The sequence below is a fragment of the Gymnodraco acuticeps genome, unplaced genomic scaffold (genome assembly GCF_902827175.1).
Source record: "Gymnodraco acuticeps unplaced genomic scaffold, fGymAcu1.1, whole genome shotgun sequence".
Taxonomy (NCBI): Eukaryota; Metazoa; Chordata; class Actinopteri; order Perciformes; family Bathydraconidae; genus Gymnodraco; species Gymnodraco acuticeps.
The window spans coordinates 164,552-178,991 of NW_022990513.1; the positions used below are offsets into that span (position 1 = coordinate 164,552).

At 43.8% G+C, this 14,440-nt stretch overlaps 1 protein-coding gene across 1 annotated transcript in view; it reads right to left on the reverse strand.

Moving 5' to 3' along the window:
- Positions 1 to 300: 300 nt before the first annotated feature.
- Positions 301 to 14,440, reverse strand: part of spire2 (spire-type actin nucleation factor 2) — a 113,447-nt gene continuing 99,307 nt past the window's right edge. Inside the window, exons 14-15 of the mRNA XM_034227143.1 lie at positions 1,796 to 1,893; positions 301 to 732 (exon numbers count right to left, since the gene is read on the reverse strand). Of these exons, the coding sequence (XP_034083034.1) occupies positions 369 to 732; positions 1,796 to 1,893 (462 nt within the window). The 3' untranslated portion in view covers positions 301 to 368. The remainder of the gene's footprint in view (positions 733 to 1,795; positions 1,894 to 14,440) is intronic.

Genomic DNA, 14,440 nt, shown 5'->3' on the forward strand with positions numbered 1-14,440 from the left:
CTACTAAAGAGACGCGCTACCATGGAAACCACACAATGGTGTAGCTGTATTAAAGTCTGAGTGGAAACAGTCCTGAGTAAATCTGATTTTGTCAGAAATCGGGAGAAATATGACCCCGGGAGGAAACCGGGAGAGGGCAGTGAAATCGGGAGTCTCCCGCAAAAATCGGGAGGGTTGGCGTGTGTGTGTGTGTGTGTGTGTGTGTGTGTGTGTGTGTGTGTGTGTGTGTGTGTGTGTGTGTGTGGTGTGTGTGTGTGTGTGTGTGTGTGTGTGTGTGTGTGTGTGTGTGTGTGTGTGTGTGTGTGTGTGTGTGTGTGTGTGTGTGTGTGTGTGTGTGTGTGGGGGGGATAAAAGGTCAGCCAATCTCCTCATTGGTTCCCATTGTTGATGGTGTTGGTGTGGAGAGGAGCCGCTGATGAGGCATGAGGCCGCTGCTGCTGTGGATGATGCTGATGGGAATGTGGAGGGAGCTGGGCGGGGCCCTGTGGGTGAGGGGGACCGCGAGGGTCAGTCTCCAGGTGTGACTGGCGATGCAGCTGTGGTCTCTGGGGGGCCGCCCTGGCCTCCCTCTTGGGGGTGTTGTTGAGGATGTCCACGCTGCGGCGGCTGGACGAGATCACGTCAGCCACGAACTTGGTACACTCAGCGCAGACGTCCCGCAGCGTGCAGCCCTGAGCGTACAGGTGGGGGAACTCCTCCTCCACCGGGCGCCGGGACAGGCTGCGCAGGGACCTGCAGGGGGGGAGAGGGTTGTGTTCATAGGCGGCACTTATCCTGGGGACACTGGGGACATGTCCCTCCCACTTTGAAATAGGATTATTTGTGAAACATGTTCTGATAATAGTGTGCACAAAGAATTGTACACAAGAGAACATGTAGAATCTGGAGGACTGTTCTCACTTTCTGGGTGTATTTCTGGTAACCTAAGTAGTGCACCCTCTCTGCTCTCTCATCCCTGTCAGAGGCAGAGAGTGGATTACTGCAGCTGGGTAATTATGACATAATGGAGGCTGCACTGATGACATAACAAAGCATGGGTGGGGTCGCCGCTGCTGATTGGATTGAGTCTGCTATCTGTGATTGGTCGGGTCACTGCTTACGCTGCAGCAGGTTATCAATCAGCTGCAGACTGAAATAGATCTGACCTGTGTTCTTAACCCAGAGCCGCTGTCCTTTGAGAGAACACACAGTGACCGGCTGAAGGTACGCTGAGGACCTGTGTGTCACACAGAGGTGGGAAGTAACTAAGTACATTTACTCAAGTACTGTACTTCACTACAATTTTAAATGAGCTATTCTGCTCTGAGGTGGGAAGTAGTAAATACATATCCTCCTCAGCATCAGAACATAGTCACGTACAGTGGAAAAACTATAATAAAGTAATGGGTCCTGCTAATGGGCCCTGGAGACTGACACTTGTATTACCCTTTAACCAGGCTTGGGGAGTATCTGGGATTACGTTATCATGATACATACAAAGGTAATTTAATTCACCTACAGTGACATGAAAGATGTAATCCGAGTACTGTTACATTTAAACAAATTGGGGATTACTAGAATAATTTTTATTTGAGTAGTAAAAACCTAAAAAGATCATACAGTGTTTGTTGTAAAAGATCAGATGTTATCTCTTCTCTGTAAACCAAACCTTTAAATCGACCATAAATCGATCTTTATTGAAAAATAAACTTGCTAATTTCCATTGTTTTTTTGACTCATTAATGCACAAGGCGCTCATTTTAAATCAGCTTTAAAGTACACATGGCCCTGACAGTCTCCATGGTGACAGACTCACTTATACACTTGGCTCTTGTGTCCGTGGCTCTTCGGAGTGCTGTGGAAGCCCACAGTGTACACAGGGATGTGGGCCATCTTCTTCGAGGGGATCTTCATCTGCAGCAGAGGAAGAGGAACACCAGAAGGCAGAAGGCAAAATACATAATTAGTGAGTTTGTTCTGAGATAAAACTCAGAATTCTGACTTTGTTCACAGAACTAAAAGAGATCACTTTTGGTCAGATGTCATTGTCAAAATAAATGTCACACTTGTACTTTTTTATATTTCTTAATAAAGTGTGCTTGTCTCTTTCTTTAATATATAAGTCTACTCTTTCTCGTTTTTGCCCTTTATCTGCACTGTACCTTTGCTTCTGCGGCAGGATAAAGGATTTCTGATTCTGATAACTCAGCAAATAACTACAACCTTTAGTCATCTCACTGAAGAACATGTCAACTGAACAAACATGTTCAAACTGAATTATTATTATTTCAAACTGAAATAATGTTACACACCACAGGTTCAGGTTATTTATTTGTACCCGTAGGTAGATTTTGTTTGTAGAGAAAAAGACAAGGGATCCATCCTGACACTAAGAACAAACACAAACAAATCTCTAATAAAAATATCTATTCTAAAAAGGAGTTGACACATGTGTCTCTTCACTTTTACACTTGAGGGGTCAGAGTTCATATGGTGAGGGATGAGGCGCATTCACACCGCAGTACTTTTCCCACAAAGGTTCATGAGAACTTAGTTCATGAGAACTCTTTTGTCGCTTTCACACCAAAAAGAGCCGGTACTAAAATTAGTTCATGAGAACCTTTTTACCCCCACGAAAGTCCCTGCTAGAGAGCAGGGACTTTCGTGCGGCTCTCTTGTGAGAAAAGAGCTATATTTCTGATTGGCTGGGCGGATTGCAAACCACGCCCCGTAAAACTCCCAAAAAGTTTTGTGAAGCCGCCATTTTATTATCCTCGCATTAGCATTATTAGCATTAGCATTAGCCCAGCGCAGAAACGCAGAGACACTAATTTATGGCAACACAAAATAAAACATGGGAGCGGTGGAGATGAGGAGGTGTCGGCGCTTCTGGCGATTTACTCGGAAGGCTTCAGTAGAAGCCAGTAAACCCAAAGCAGAAGAAGAAGAAGTGACGTCAGCGGCTTCATTTGCCTAATCCACCCCCAGGGACTTATTCCGGTGTGAACGCGATCTGTACTTAGTTCATGAGAACTAAAGAGTTCTCATGAACTAAGTTCTCATGAACCTTTGTGGGAAAAGTACTGCGGTGTGAATGCGCCTCATGAGCGGTATGCGCCGGCCTGTGCCTTTACCTTGGACTTCTGGTAGAACTGCTCGGGTCTTGATAGATTGAGTGGGGAAGTTCAGGAGATCTTTCTAGAATATTATATATTAGGGCCAGGGTTGGGTTGTAACGGAATACATGTAACGGCATTACGTAATCAGAATACAAAAATCAAGTAACTATATTCAGCTCGCGTTACATTTGAAAAACGAGTAATCTGATTACAGTTACTTTCGTAAACCTGAAGTGAATACATTTTGGATTACTTATTGGAATTATTGGTGGAAAGATTTCCTCACAACATTTAATATTCATTACTAAAGGTACAGCCGAATCATCACAGCGCACAAACACTTTTACCGCCGCAGATGGACCAAAAAAGGGAGCGTTTGAAAAAAAAGGGGCGGGTCCGCTCAGTGAAACAATAACAACGAAACATGGAGGAACAAAAGTCTGCGTTTAAGTCGTGTGTGTGTAGAGGTGTGTGGTTAAAACACATCAGCCTGCGGTCGCTCTTTAGCCATATGATTCTGAAGGTAAACACAGCGAAGGCGGTGCGTTAAAGGCACTGCGCGCTCGTCTTCTCAGAGGCTGCCTCTATGGCGTTATATTTGTGCCTCTATCCTGAGCACGCAATGAAACATGTTGAGCATAGAAAATGCGATTGAGCGCGCACTTGAACATTTTTGAGCACAGATAAATATATTTCCTCATAAAACTCCTGCTCCGTGCGCAAGCAGACCGCTGCACACGCTCTCTCTCCCTCGCTCGCTTGACCTCTCCAGCCTGTGCGCGCTCAGCTTTGCCTGCGCTCGCTCAAGTTGTCACAGCGTTACAAATGTGCCACAAAACCAACCAATCGGAGAACTCGAGAAGGTCAATTCTGATTGGCTGGTCCAGCGCCATGTCGAGAGAAGAGTTGCTACAGCGGAAGTCCAACATGCTTGATCGTCACGTGGTTCAGAGAGACTCAGAAAGTTCCCGGAAGTTCGTGGCGGGCCATTTGAATCACGATTTGAATGCATTAATAACAGGATAGAAATGCAATTTTTGGTAATTAGTGGTCAATAAAGGTTTTGATTTGCAATATGTATACAACATATCGATATGTGTATGTAGTTACATCAATGTGTTTGTTTGTTTTAAGTAAAATGTGCTAATATTTGAGGATTAAGATAAAATAAGAAGTACTTTATTGATACCAATTGGGGAAATGTTTACGCTGCAGCAGCAAAAGACAAGGAGGCATTGTACATTAGACAGTTAAAAGACTATAATTAAACAATCGAAAATGTAAACATCTTAAATAGAAATAACATAGCATTACAACGTAGAAAGTAGAAAATATACATAGTGTGAACAGCTATCTTACCTGTTAACATACATGTTAGGCTAACGTTGCCTTGGTTAGAGCCTGTTGCTGTTCTTTATTGCTTTGAATTCTTTAAAACAAATATTATCTTCTTAAACCTGTATGGTAGTCAGGAGCATCACATCCTAATGTTTATTGATATATTTAGAGGGAGGGAAGGAAGGTTTCAAAATTCTGATTAGATACATTTCTACCATTTCTTTAATTCATGGTGGTTTCAGTAATCCCTTGGTAATTGAGGACATAAGTAATCTAAAGTACTAATGTCATCTTTATGACTTTCAGAAAGGACAGGAGACCCACAGGTGCCTATCAATTATTGTCAACTGACAGCACAATGAGTCAAAGGACTAGCAGCAGCATGATGATGATGTTAAATGTGTTGTTTTAGGAACATCCATAGTAAATAAATGGAATTCAATAAACATTGAATAGCATGCATGCAGTTTGTGTGTGCCTTTTCCTCTGTGTTGTCCTGGCATATCGTCTCCCCCATGGTTTGCTGTGCTGCCGGGGGATGCTCCAAGCACTCAGAGAAAGGAGTACACATGTAAAGTTTCCCCACTGACACAGAGAGGAGGAAAGAATGGCTGGCTCAAGTCAGCAGGAGCAATTTAACTATCACAAAAGACAACAACAGCAACAACATACAGTATGTGAGGTAATCATATTTTTCACAAAACGAAGACCACACCATTGGGAAGCTTAATGTCTGTTTAATCAAAAATAAAGAACAGGGAGAGGCTTGCAAAACTCTGGGAGTTGAGACTCAGGTGCAGGGTGAGGGTCTCAGTGCAGGTCTTCAGGCTCCATTGAATCCCCGTGGGGTTCTTGTGCTGAGAGAGGGAGACAGGAGAAAGGGTTAGATACATCTAGCAACCTATAGGATGGGAAATTGCTGACCTATTTTAAACTTACCTTGTGTTTTCACTCTCACTTAAGTCCCTCTCCCTTTGCCATCAATCCAACATCAGCTGAGCTGCAACATTATACAGACAGGTAATAATGAACAGAATCACAAGGACATTATATGACTCTGCTAAAAACGCTCACCCATAAGTTACGTTTTAGTTTACTGTTTAGAAGTCTCAAATATGCACTCTAAATCCATATCAATAGCGATGTATCACACAAATAGCTCTCTTCCTTATTATTGTGTAACGTGAACTATATTATACTAGCTTGAACTCTAAAATGGATATTCTCATTTCCTCACCTCCACCCACTACAATCACACGCCCCAATGTTATATTTAACTAATATGTAACTCCCTCCACCCCGGATAAAAGCACGTTAAGAAGCCCCTTTTCTCTAATTCCACAACGTTGGAGGAAATAACATTAGGAGAACGGATTAATAGGCTGTTCATGGTTAACGTGTGTTGCTAACTTTCTCCGGTATCCTAGCCTCATCTGTCCGGTTGAAAATTAACGCAAACTCTATGCCCATTGTAGAACAGGAAACAGAAGTTGGTCCAGGTTCTGGTCAACCCAACATTGTGATAGAGAGAGAAACATGTTTTGTCATTCTGCCACCTCTAATGCTTACAGCAAGTAATCAATACCTCAGAAGGGTTCATGTAGCTACATGTAGGCTACGGTTTGTTAGCGGTTTGCTTAAACTACCCTAGCTATGTTGCCGGCTAGCAAACTCAGGCATTGCAAACAATAACGTGATATCAGAAAACTAGAAATGTATTACTCACCTGACACTGTGGCGTGCTATTCTCTTCATTCGAGTCTGTCATGTCCTGTAAATGTCAACGATAGATGTGTAATAAGAACGTCAACAGCCTGATGGCAACCGAAAATCCCTCTCTCATCTCAGATAGAAGATATGATTGGAGACGACCAGCCAATCAGAATTGACCTTCTCGAGTTCTCCGATTGGTTGGTTTTGTGGCACATTTGTAACGCTGTGACAACTTGAGCGAGCGCAGGCAAAGCTGAGCGAGCGCAGGCAAAGCTGAGCGCGCACAGGCTGGAGAGGTCGAGCGAGCGGGGGAGAGTGCGTGCAGCGGTCTGCTTGCGCACGGAGCAGGAGTTTTATGAGAGAAAATATATTTCTCTCTGCTCAAAAATGTTCAAGTGCGCGCTCAATAGCATTTTCTATGCTCAACATGTTTCATTGCGTGCTCAGGATAGAGGCACAAATATAACGCCATATGCCTCCTGGTGCTGCAGAGATTTCATGAAGTGAAGGAGGTTTTCCTTCTATAAAACAGCTGTGGGCAGCAGATACTGTGAGTGTCACAGACATGAATTCATAGATCAAGGCAGACTGGTGCACACACTCTCCGGTTTTGCCAATCCGGTGCTTAAACAAATATAGCTCTACACCCCTGGCCGAAATGTCCTTAAAATGAAGTCCGAGTTCGACATTTTAATTAATGTCCTGCCAACACTGGCAGGACAGAAGGCGACACGCCCGTTCTAAGCCGTGTCCCTCACTCCTCACATCCCAAGCTGCATCCCCAGGACGTGTATTATGTTGTTACATCGTTTCAGATGTTATGTTTCAGTTGTGCTCTTGATAAGCCATTAAAACAGTAAAAACACGTTCAGTTTCCTTTTGCTTTTTGTGTCTCCTGTTCACCAAAACATACCCATCTGTGATGGAAAAAGAAAGTAATCCAAAAGTAATCTAAAAGTAATCTGATTACGTTTGTAAAACACGTAACTGTAACTGTATTCGGATTACTTTCAGAGCCATGTATTCAGTAATCAGTATCTGATTACATTTACAAAGTAACCCTCCCAACCCTGATTAGGGCTGTCAAACGATTACAATTTTTAATCAGATTAATTAATCATGATTAATCACCATTCGAACTATGTCTAAAATATGCCATTTCTTTATGTATATTGTTGTGGGAATGGAGTCCAGGAGTCGTTGGGTTGGGGGGGGGGTGTGGGGGGTGCAGGGGTACAGTGCTATTTTTTATAAGTGGGGGGTGGACCGAACATCCTTTAGGGGGGTCGTCGCCTCCAACTAAATATTGAAGTTGAAAGCATCAATCTGGTGCACTTTGAGAGCAACATTAACCCTACCTTAATAACACCTTAAAGCGGACAAAAGGCACTGGAGAACACTCATTAACACCCTTTAATGAAGCAAACTAATGCCTTAACTCACTCAAATAGTCGTTTACTTATTAAGGTGTAACGAATGTGCGTAGAGTTTTAAAGGATGCGGATAGTCTCACCTTGATTCTGGCGCATTGCTTATCGTTTTATAGATCTATTCTCATCCACCATCTTTGTTTGTGACGTAAAGAGTGTAAGAGTCACGTTTCTGAATCGGACACTCTGAGTCTGATTCAGAGGGTTGCCTGTCAGTTATGTTGTTATGTGTACTGAAACGAGAGCCGGTATAATTCCACATGTGAAAACAAAATAAAAATTGGAATACGTTATTTTAGTGTCTTAAAAGTAGACTGAGTTATGAAGGGTTAACGTTACATCTTAGGATAATTTTTAGTCATGTTCTGTATACATACTAACATATAAGGGTATACTTAGTGTGGTTACTCCATGTTTACTAGCTATAACATTAACGTTACATCACTCTTTTTCACTTCTTACTCAGTCAGCCAGAGTGCAGATATCACCATTAGATTAACAAACCTGAAACATCATCCATGTCTTCACTGCTGGTGATGACATTGTTGTCAGCTGCTGATACTGCTGCTGCTGCAACTTGTGGCGCCTGCTTCGTTGACAATAACTTTCTAATATCCATAACTGTATAGGCTATTAGCTTAAAACTCGTCAGGCACTAGGAAGGATCACTTCTTCTTCAGGGCAGGCTACGCAGTACGCAGGCTAATGTCCCACAGTGGCTGCCTCTCTGGTGGACTCCGGTACTGCACATTACTCCCGAGACGTTATAAAACATTTTTTTTTTTTAAGTGAAACATCCGGGGCTTTTCAGAAAACATCCGGGGCTTGAGCCCAAGTAGCCACCCCCTAGCGCCGCCACTGTTCGTGACCATAGAGTGTGAACGTTGTGATCAGCTGTTTTAGCGCAGTTCTCCAGTGAAGGGGGGGGAGTCTCCCTCCGCAGCCGGTTGGCGTAGTTTTGGCACAATTCCTTTGTACAGGCCGACGTTAACAGCAGCCCTGTCTGTGCACACGGAGACCGACTCTGTCGTCCGGTGATCTAACCGCCTTCTGGAAAAGCTTCACAAGTACGTCGGTACGCAAATGCTTTTTGTGACACAAGTGACGGTACGCATTTCAGATTACGCACATAACCTGCGTACCAGTTATGTGCACCCCTGTACTACAGCAAAAGTATTCTCCGTCGGGACTTCCTGCAACAACACCACGCCGTTATCTTGATTCTGATTGGCCAGAAGACATTATCAAAGATGTTCTATTGAGAAGACGATCACTATGTGACAAAAGTTTTCAAAACCGTTTCTGGTCTTCGGTATTTCCAGACAAGTGGCTTCTGAAATCAATCTTACTAACTGCTGTCTGTGCAATTCTCTGCGCGAGTTGGCGGACTTTATTTGGGGCTAAGCCATTTCTTGGTATGGGTGCGCCTACCCCAGGCATACCCTGGCGCTGTCACTGGTGGGATGTATTGGGCAGCCATTCTGCGTTAAATGCGTTAAATATTTTAACACAATTAATTCAAAAAATTAATTACCGCCGTTAACGCGATAATTTTGACAGCATTAATATATATATATATATATATTGGATTTGGTGTCTATATACGCTGGGATCCGGAGTCATGGATGATCCTGCGGTCCTGTGTCCTGCATCGCGAGCCCTGGATCTTGAGTCGTGGCTGTGGTCCTGGATCATAGGTCCTGGATGGATATCCTTGTGGATTCATCTTCCTATTATACACACATGCATTTCCAAACATTTGGACTACCTATGTTGTAAATGTATTATCTTTTCAATTTACACACGGCATCTATTGCACGTCTGTCCGTCCTGGGAGAGGGATCCCTCCTCTGTTGCTCTCCCTGAGGTTTCTCCCATTTTTCCCTTTAAACTGTGGGTTTTCTCTGGAAGTTTTTCCTTGTACGATGTGAGGGTCTAAGGACAGAGGGTGTCGTATTGTCATACTGATATTCTGTACAAACTGTGAAGACCACTGAGACAAATGTAACATTTGTGATATTGGGCTGTATAGATAAACATTGATTGATTGATTGATTGATTGATTGACGTGGGAAGGTTGCTTACGTAGGACAAAGCAAATAAATACGCTAAGACATTTTCCGATTCATGAAAGACTGCGTACCGGCGCAGGACTTGCGTATGGCACATCCTACGCCGGTTTCCCTTTATAAATCACAATCAACTCGAAATGTGGCGCAGCTTTTGCGGGCTTCACGTAACGCCCATATTTGCCTATAAATAGTCAAAGAAACGCCCATTCATTCATTCTGACTGCCGAGGAGTAAGCGAAATGACACACGAAGGATAAACACGGACTTCGCTGAGTTTTCCGGAAAAGAAAAGGAAGAAAGACGGACAAGTGGAGAGTGAGGCTAAGCTAACTACGCTAAGCTAAAAACGAAAACGTGGCAGTCGACGCATCGCAGCAGCAATGGCCGTGAATACTGCTTCTCTCCCACCGTTTGACACAGAAACGGACCTTGGCTCTGTCGGACCTCGCTGGATGAAATGGATGCAAAGGTTTGAAAACTACACCACTGCTATGACCATAAATGGCGATGCTAGGCTAAAGGCATTAATGCTGCACTTAGCAGGAGAACGTGTGCATGATATCTACGACACACTAGCAGCAGAAGATGACAAATATGCAGACGCTAAGCAGAAGCTATCAACATACTTCTCACCCAAGAAAAACGTCCAATATCAAGTGTACATCTTCAGAAAAGCTAAGCAAGATTCAGGTGAAACTTTGGACAGTTATCACACAAGGTTGAGGATGTTAGCTAAGAACTGTGAGTTTACCAGCATGGGTACAGAGATTAAAACGCAAATCATACAAAGCTGTGCATCATCCAGACTGCTCAGAAAGGCACTGAGAGAACCAGATTTAAGCCTAGATGCATATTTAGACCATGGGAGAACAATGGAGCTGTCCGAACTGCAAGAAAGTGGCATAGAAAAGGGCACAACAGCTACAGTCAACAGGCTGGATCAAAAGACCGCAGAGAAGAATCCAAGCAGCAGTAAATGGTCGGAGAAACGCTTTTCCAGCAACCACTGCAGAAACTGTGGAGGTAAATATCCCCATGATGGTGAATGCCCTGCTAAAAGCAAACAATGTAGAGCCTGTGGTAAACTAAATCATTTTGCAAAACAATGTCGCTCAAGATCTAAAGACAGTGACACAAGACAGGCACAACGCAGAGCTAACACGCATGCTAAGAAGATTCATCATATAAGAGGGGCTGCACCAAATGAGAAAACAGAGCATAACTCATCCAGCAGTGACGATGCTTATGTTTTTACAGTTGAAGCTGACAATATTTCAGAGCTGCCACAGACTCATATCAAGCTGAATGAAAATAGCATGCTTGTTTTAATCGATTCAGGAGCTACAGCAAACTGTGTCAGTGAATCAACCTTCAGAGACCTGGTGCCTCTGCCACAACTCAGCCCCACTGTAACAACCGGTGTTTATGTGACCGGTAGTCACTCACAGTAACGCCCACCCAGCCAGTGATTCGCTGTTGGTTGGCGCCTCATTTCCTTTCCCCCTATTTAGTTAGACGGAGCCGGAAGGAAAAGGTGTGTGCAGCAAGAGGGATCGGCGGAGCAACACGCTCATCTGTTAGCAACCAGCAGTTAGGTCGTTTACAGTCCGTACCGTTTGTCTGGTCCACCGTCATCCGTCATCATACCCTTGCTTCACGTTCCTGGATTATTGCATACAAAGCTGAAAGGAGCCGCTCATCTCACAAAACCTTAAAAACCAGGACTGGATTACTCAAACCGACTGACATTCTCCTGTGGTAATTGACTGTTTTATTTATTTTGAAGGACACCCAGAGTGGAACGTTTTGGATTTACATTTTGAACTGTGGGAAGACGAATTTGTTTGTATTCAAAAATACACTTACTACTTGTGATTATGATTTTGAGTTGTGTCTTTTCTTATATTTTAATGTCATTCAATGTGGGGTGTTTATAGAGAGATGTATACACCTTTGTGCAGATTTACAAAAACTGACTGACTAAGCCAAATCTGAAACGTCAGGAGAGAGACCTGACTGGCACCCCAAATAAGTAAACTGTTACATAAAAAATGGCACCCCAGATGGGACTCGACGATGAAAATACCGTTGAATGACAAAGATAAAAGAAAAAAACTAAATAAAGAAACCCACCCTTGTGGCTAGTAGACCTATACTTTATTTTTGGGAAAAAGAGAACAAAGGACAACAAAATGGCTGCCTATTCAGAATCCTTGTTGTGGGAAATGGAAGGAGAATTAGTGGTGTCCCCTACTACAAATACAGTACCTTCTCACGAGTCTCCTCCCACAACATATTCACTGTTGGACATGGACCTCACTAGATTCTCAGAGTTGGCTAATCCCTTAACTCCTCAAACTGCTGTAAAAGACGACATCAATGGAAATGAAGGACCTCAACCTGTAACTTCTGCCTTAGAGGAAAATAATTCTGGCTCTAGGATTCAACAGCAGCTTCAGAAATTGATTGAGGACCACCATCGCCAGGAGCTAAAGGATAACATGGAACAAATGACAGACAAAATCACAACTCATAATGAACAAGTAAACAAAGCCCTGACAGGCCTATTTCATGAAAAACAACAAGAAGTTGTCAAACATATGGATAAGCAGTTTGAATATCTGCAAACACAGCTCAATGCATCCATTAGCTGGCGGTTAAATCACTATCATACTGACCTGCTCAAGGATCTTTGTTCTGCTCTCACCCCAATGTCTGTTACCATAACCAACCTACATGAGGAGCTTTCCAAATGCAAGAAAACTATAGATACATTGTCAGAAGAAATGACGGCAGCCAAAGTTAGCACCACCTTTGGCCATGTGAGTGTTCAAACCCACCCTGTGGTTTTACAGGAAGATAAGCCCCTGCCCATTCCAAACCGCCCCAGATTAGAATCCACCCGTACAGCCTGGACTGTCAGAGAACAATTTGGGTCACCTGGGGAGTCTACCATTCATGAGGAAGTAAAGAGCAGGTTCATGGGAAAGAGTCCTGTTAAACTTCAATTTCCATCATTTGGGAAATTGAATGATACACCTGACCCTCTCCAATATCTGGAAAGGTGTGATGATTTCCTGGCTCTAAATCCGCTCACGGATGAGGAGCTTATTGCCACCCTGCGTAATGTGCTTCACGGGACTGCAAGAGATTGGTGGGATGTTGGCCGCCATAAAATTCACACTTGGAGAGAATTCCATGACCAGTTCCGTGCTGCCTTCCTGTCAGAGGACTATGAGGATGAACTGGCAGAGAGGGTGCGCAATAGAGTTCAGGGAGAGGGTGAAAGCGTCAGAGACTTTGCCTACATGTACCAGTCATTATGCAAGCGCTGGAAACCCGATATTGATGAAGAGGAGATCATAAAGTTGATTTTGAAAAACATCAACCCCCAACTGGCCAGTCAGCTGAGAAGTAGCAGAGTCACCTGTCGATGGACTTGTCCGCCTTGGTCAGCAACTGGAGAAGGACCGGGAGAACCAGATGCAATATGAACAAAGAAAGAATTTACTAAGTAAAACACCTCAGCATGTTGCCTCTAAATCTGCTACTATGCCTCCTAACAGAGAAAACCCTGTCCGACCAAGCCAACCTAATCACAAACCGACCCCCCCCCCCCCCCCCCCCCCAAGTGTTCTGTTGGCGCTGTAAGGGAAGTCATGCCCCAGATTCCTGCCCACAATGGAACTCTAACAGGGCTACTTCTCAGAAAACCCCATATCAACAACCAAAAACTCCCCATGATGGCCGTGCTACACTTGGGTTCCTAGGACCAACTACTCCTGCAAACTCTTCTTCAATACCACCAGGGGGCACTCTTCCCTGTCAGTTGATGGTTCCATTGCACATTGGTCCATGGATGGGAACTGCAATTCTTGACACCGGTTCATCTTACACCCTGGTAAACGAAAAAATATGGAAAGGAATTAAAGGACAGCAAGATGCGCTCAAACCCTGGACAAGGGGACCCTTGTACTTGGCAGATGGCGAAGCGAGACAGCCTTTAGAATGGAGCAATATGGACCTCACATTAAAGACACAACAGTTACATTACCTTGTGTCGTCCTGCCTGCTTCCAGTCTTGCTTTCCCTGCAGTGGTCGGGCTTGACTTCATTTTCTTTTCCGCTTGCAGTTTGATGTATCAGAGAACAGTTACTGGTTTAAGTGCAATAAAGAAGCGCCAGTATCAGTTCTTAAAAGAAAGTCAGAGTACATGCTTTTCACCACAACTCGCCTTCTTCTCTGCTGTGCCTCCTGGTAGCGTGGTTGATCTACCACCATGCCCTGACCTCCTACAGGCTGCAAACCCTCACTTCTCACCTAGACGATTTCGGAAAAAAACAACTGTTACGTCGACTACAAGCAAACTCTGATGTTTGTACAGAAAAACTTGGAAACACAAATATTCTGAACGCACAAAATGTTCTCTCACCCACAATATGCCCATCAAACAGAAGGCCTATCGTGTGTCCCCATCCAAACTTCAGGTCATAAAAGACCATGTAGAAGAAATGTTAGAAAATACATTATTGAGCCATCTTCCTCTCCATATGCTGCTCCCGTTGTCCTGGTGCCTAAAAAACAGGATAGCAAACCAAGGTTTTGTGTGGACTACAGAAAGATGAATACAGCTACCCACACTGACGCCTATCCCTTACCAAACATCCAGGAAATACTAGAGTCATTGGGTGGATCTGTAGTATTCACTTCCTTGGACCTCAACAGTGGCTACTGGAAAGTTCAAATGGATAAGGATAGCCGAGAAAAAACTGCCTTCATATGCCCTTT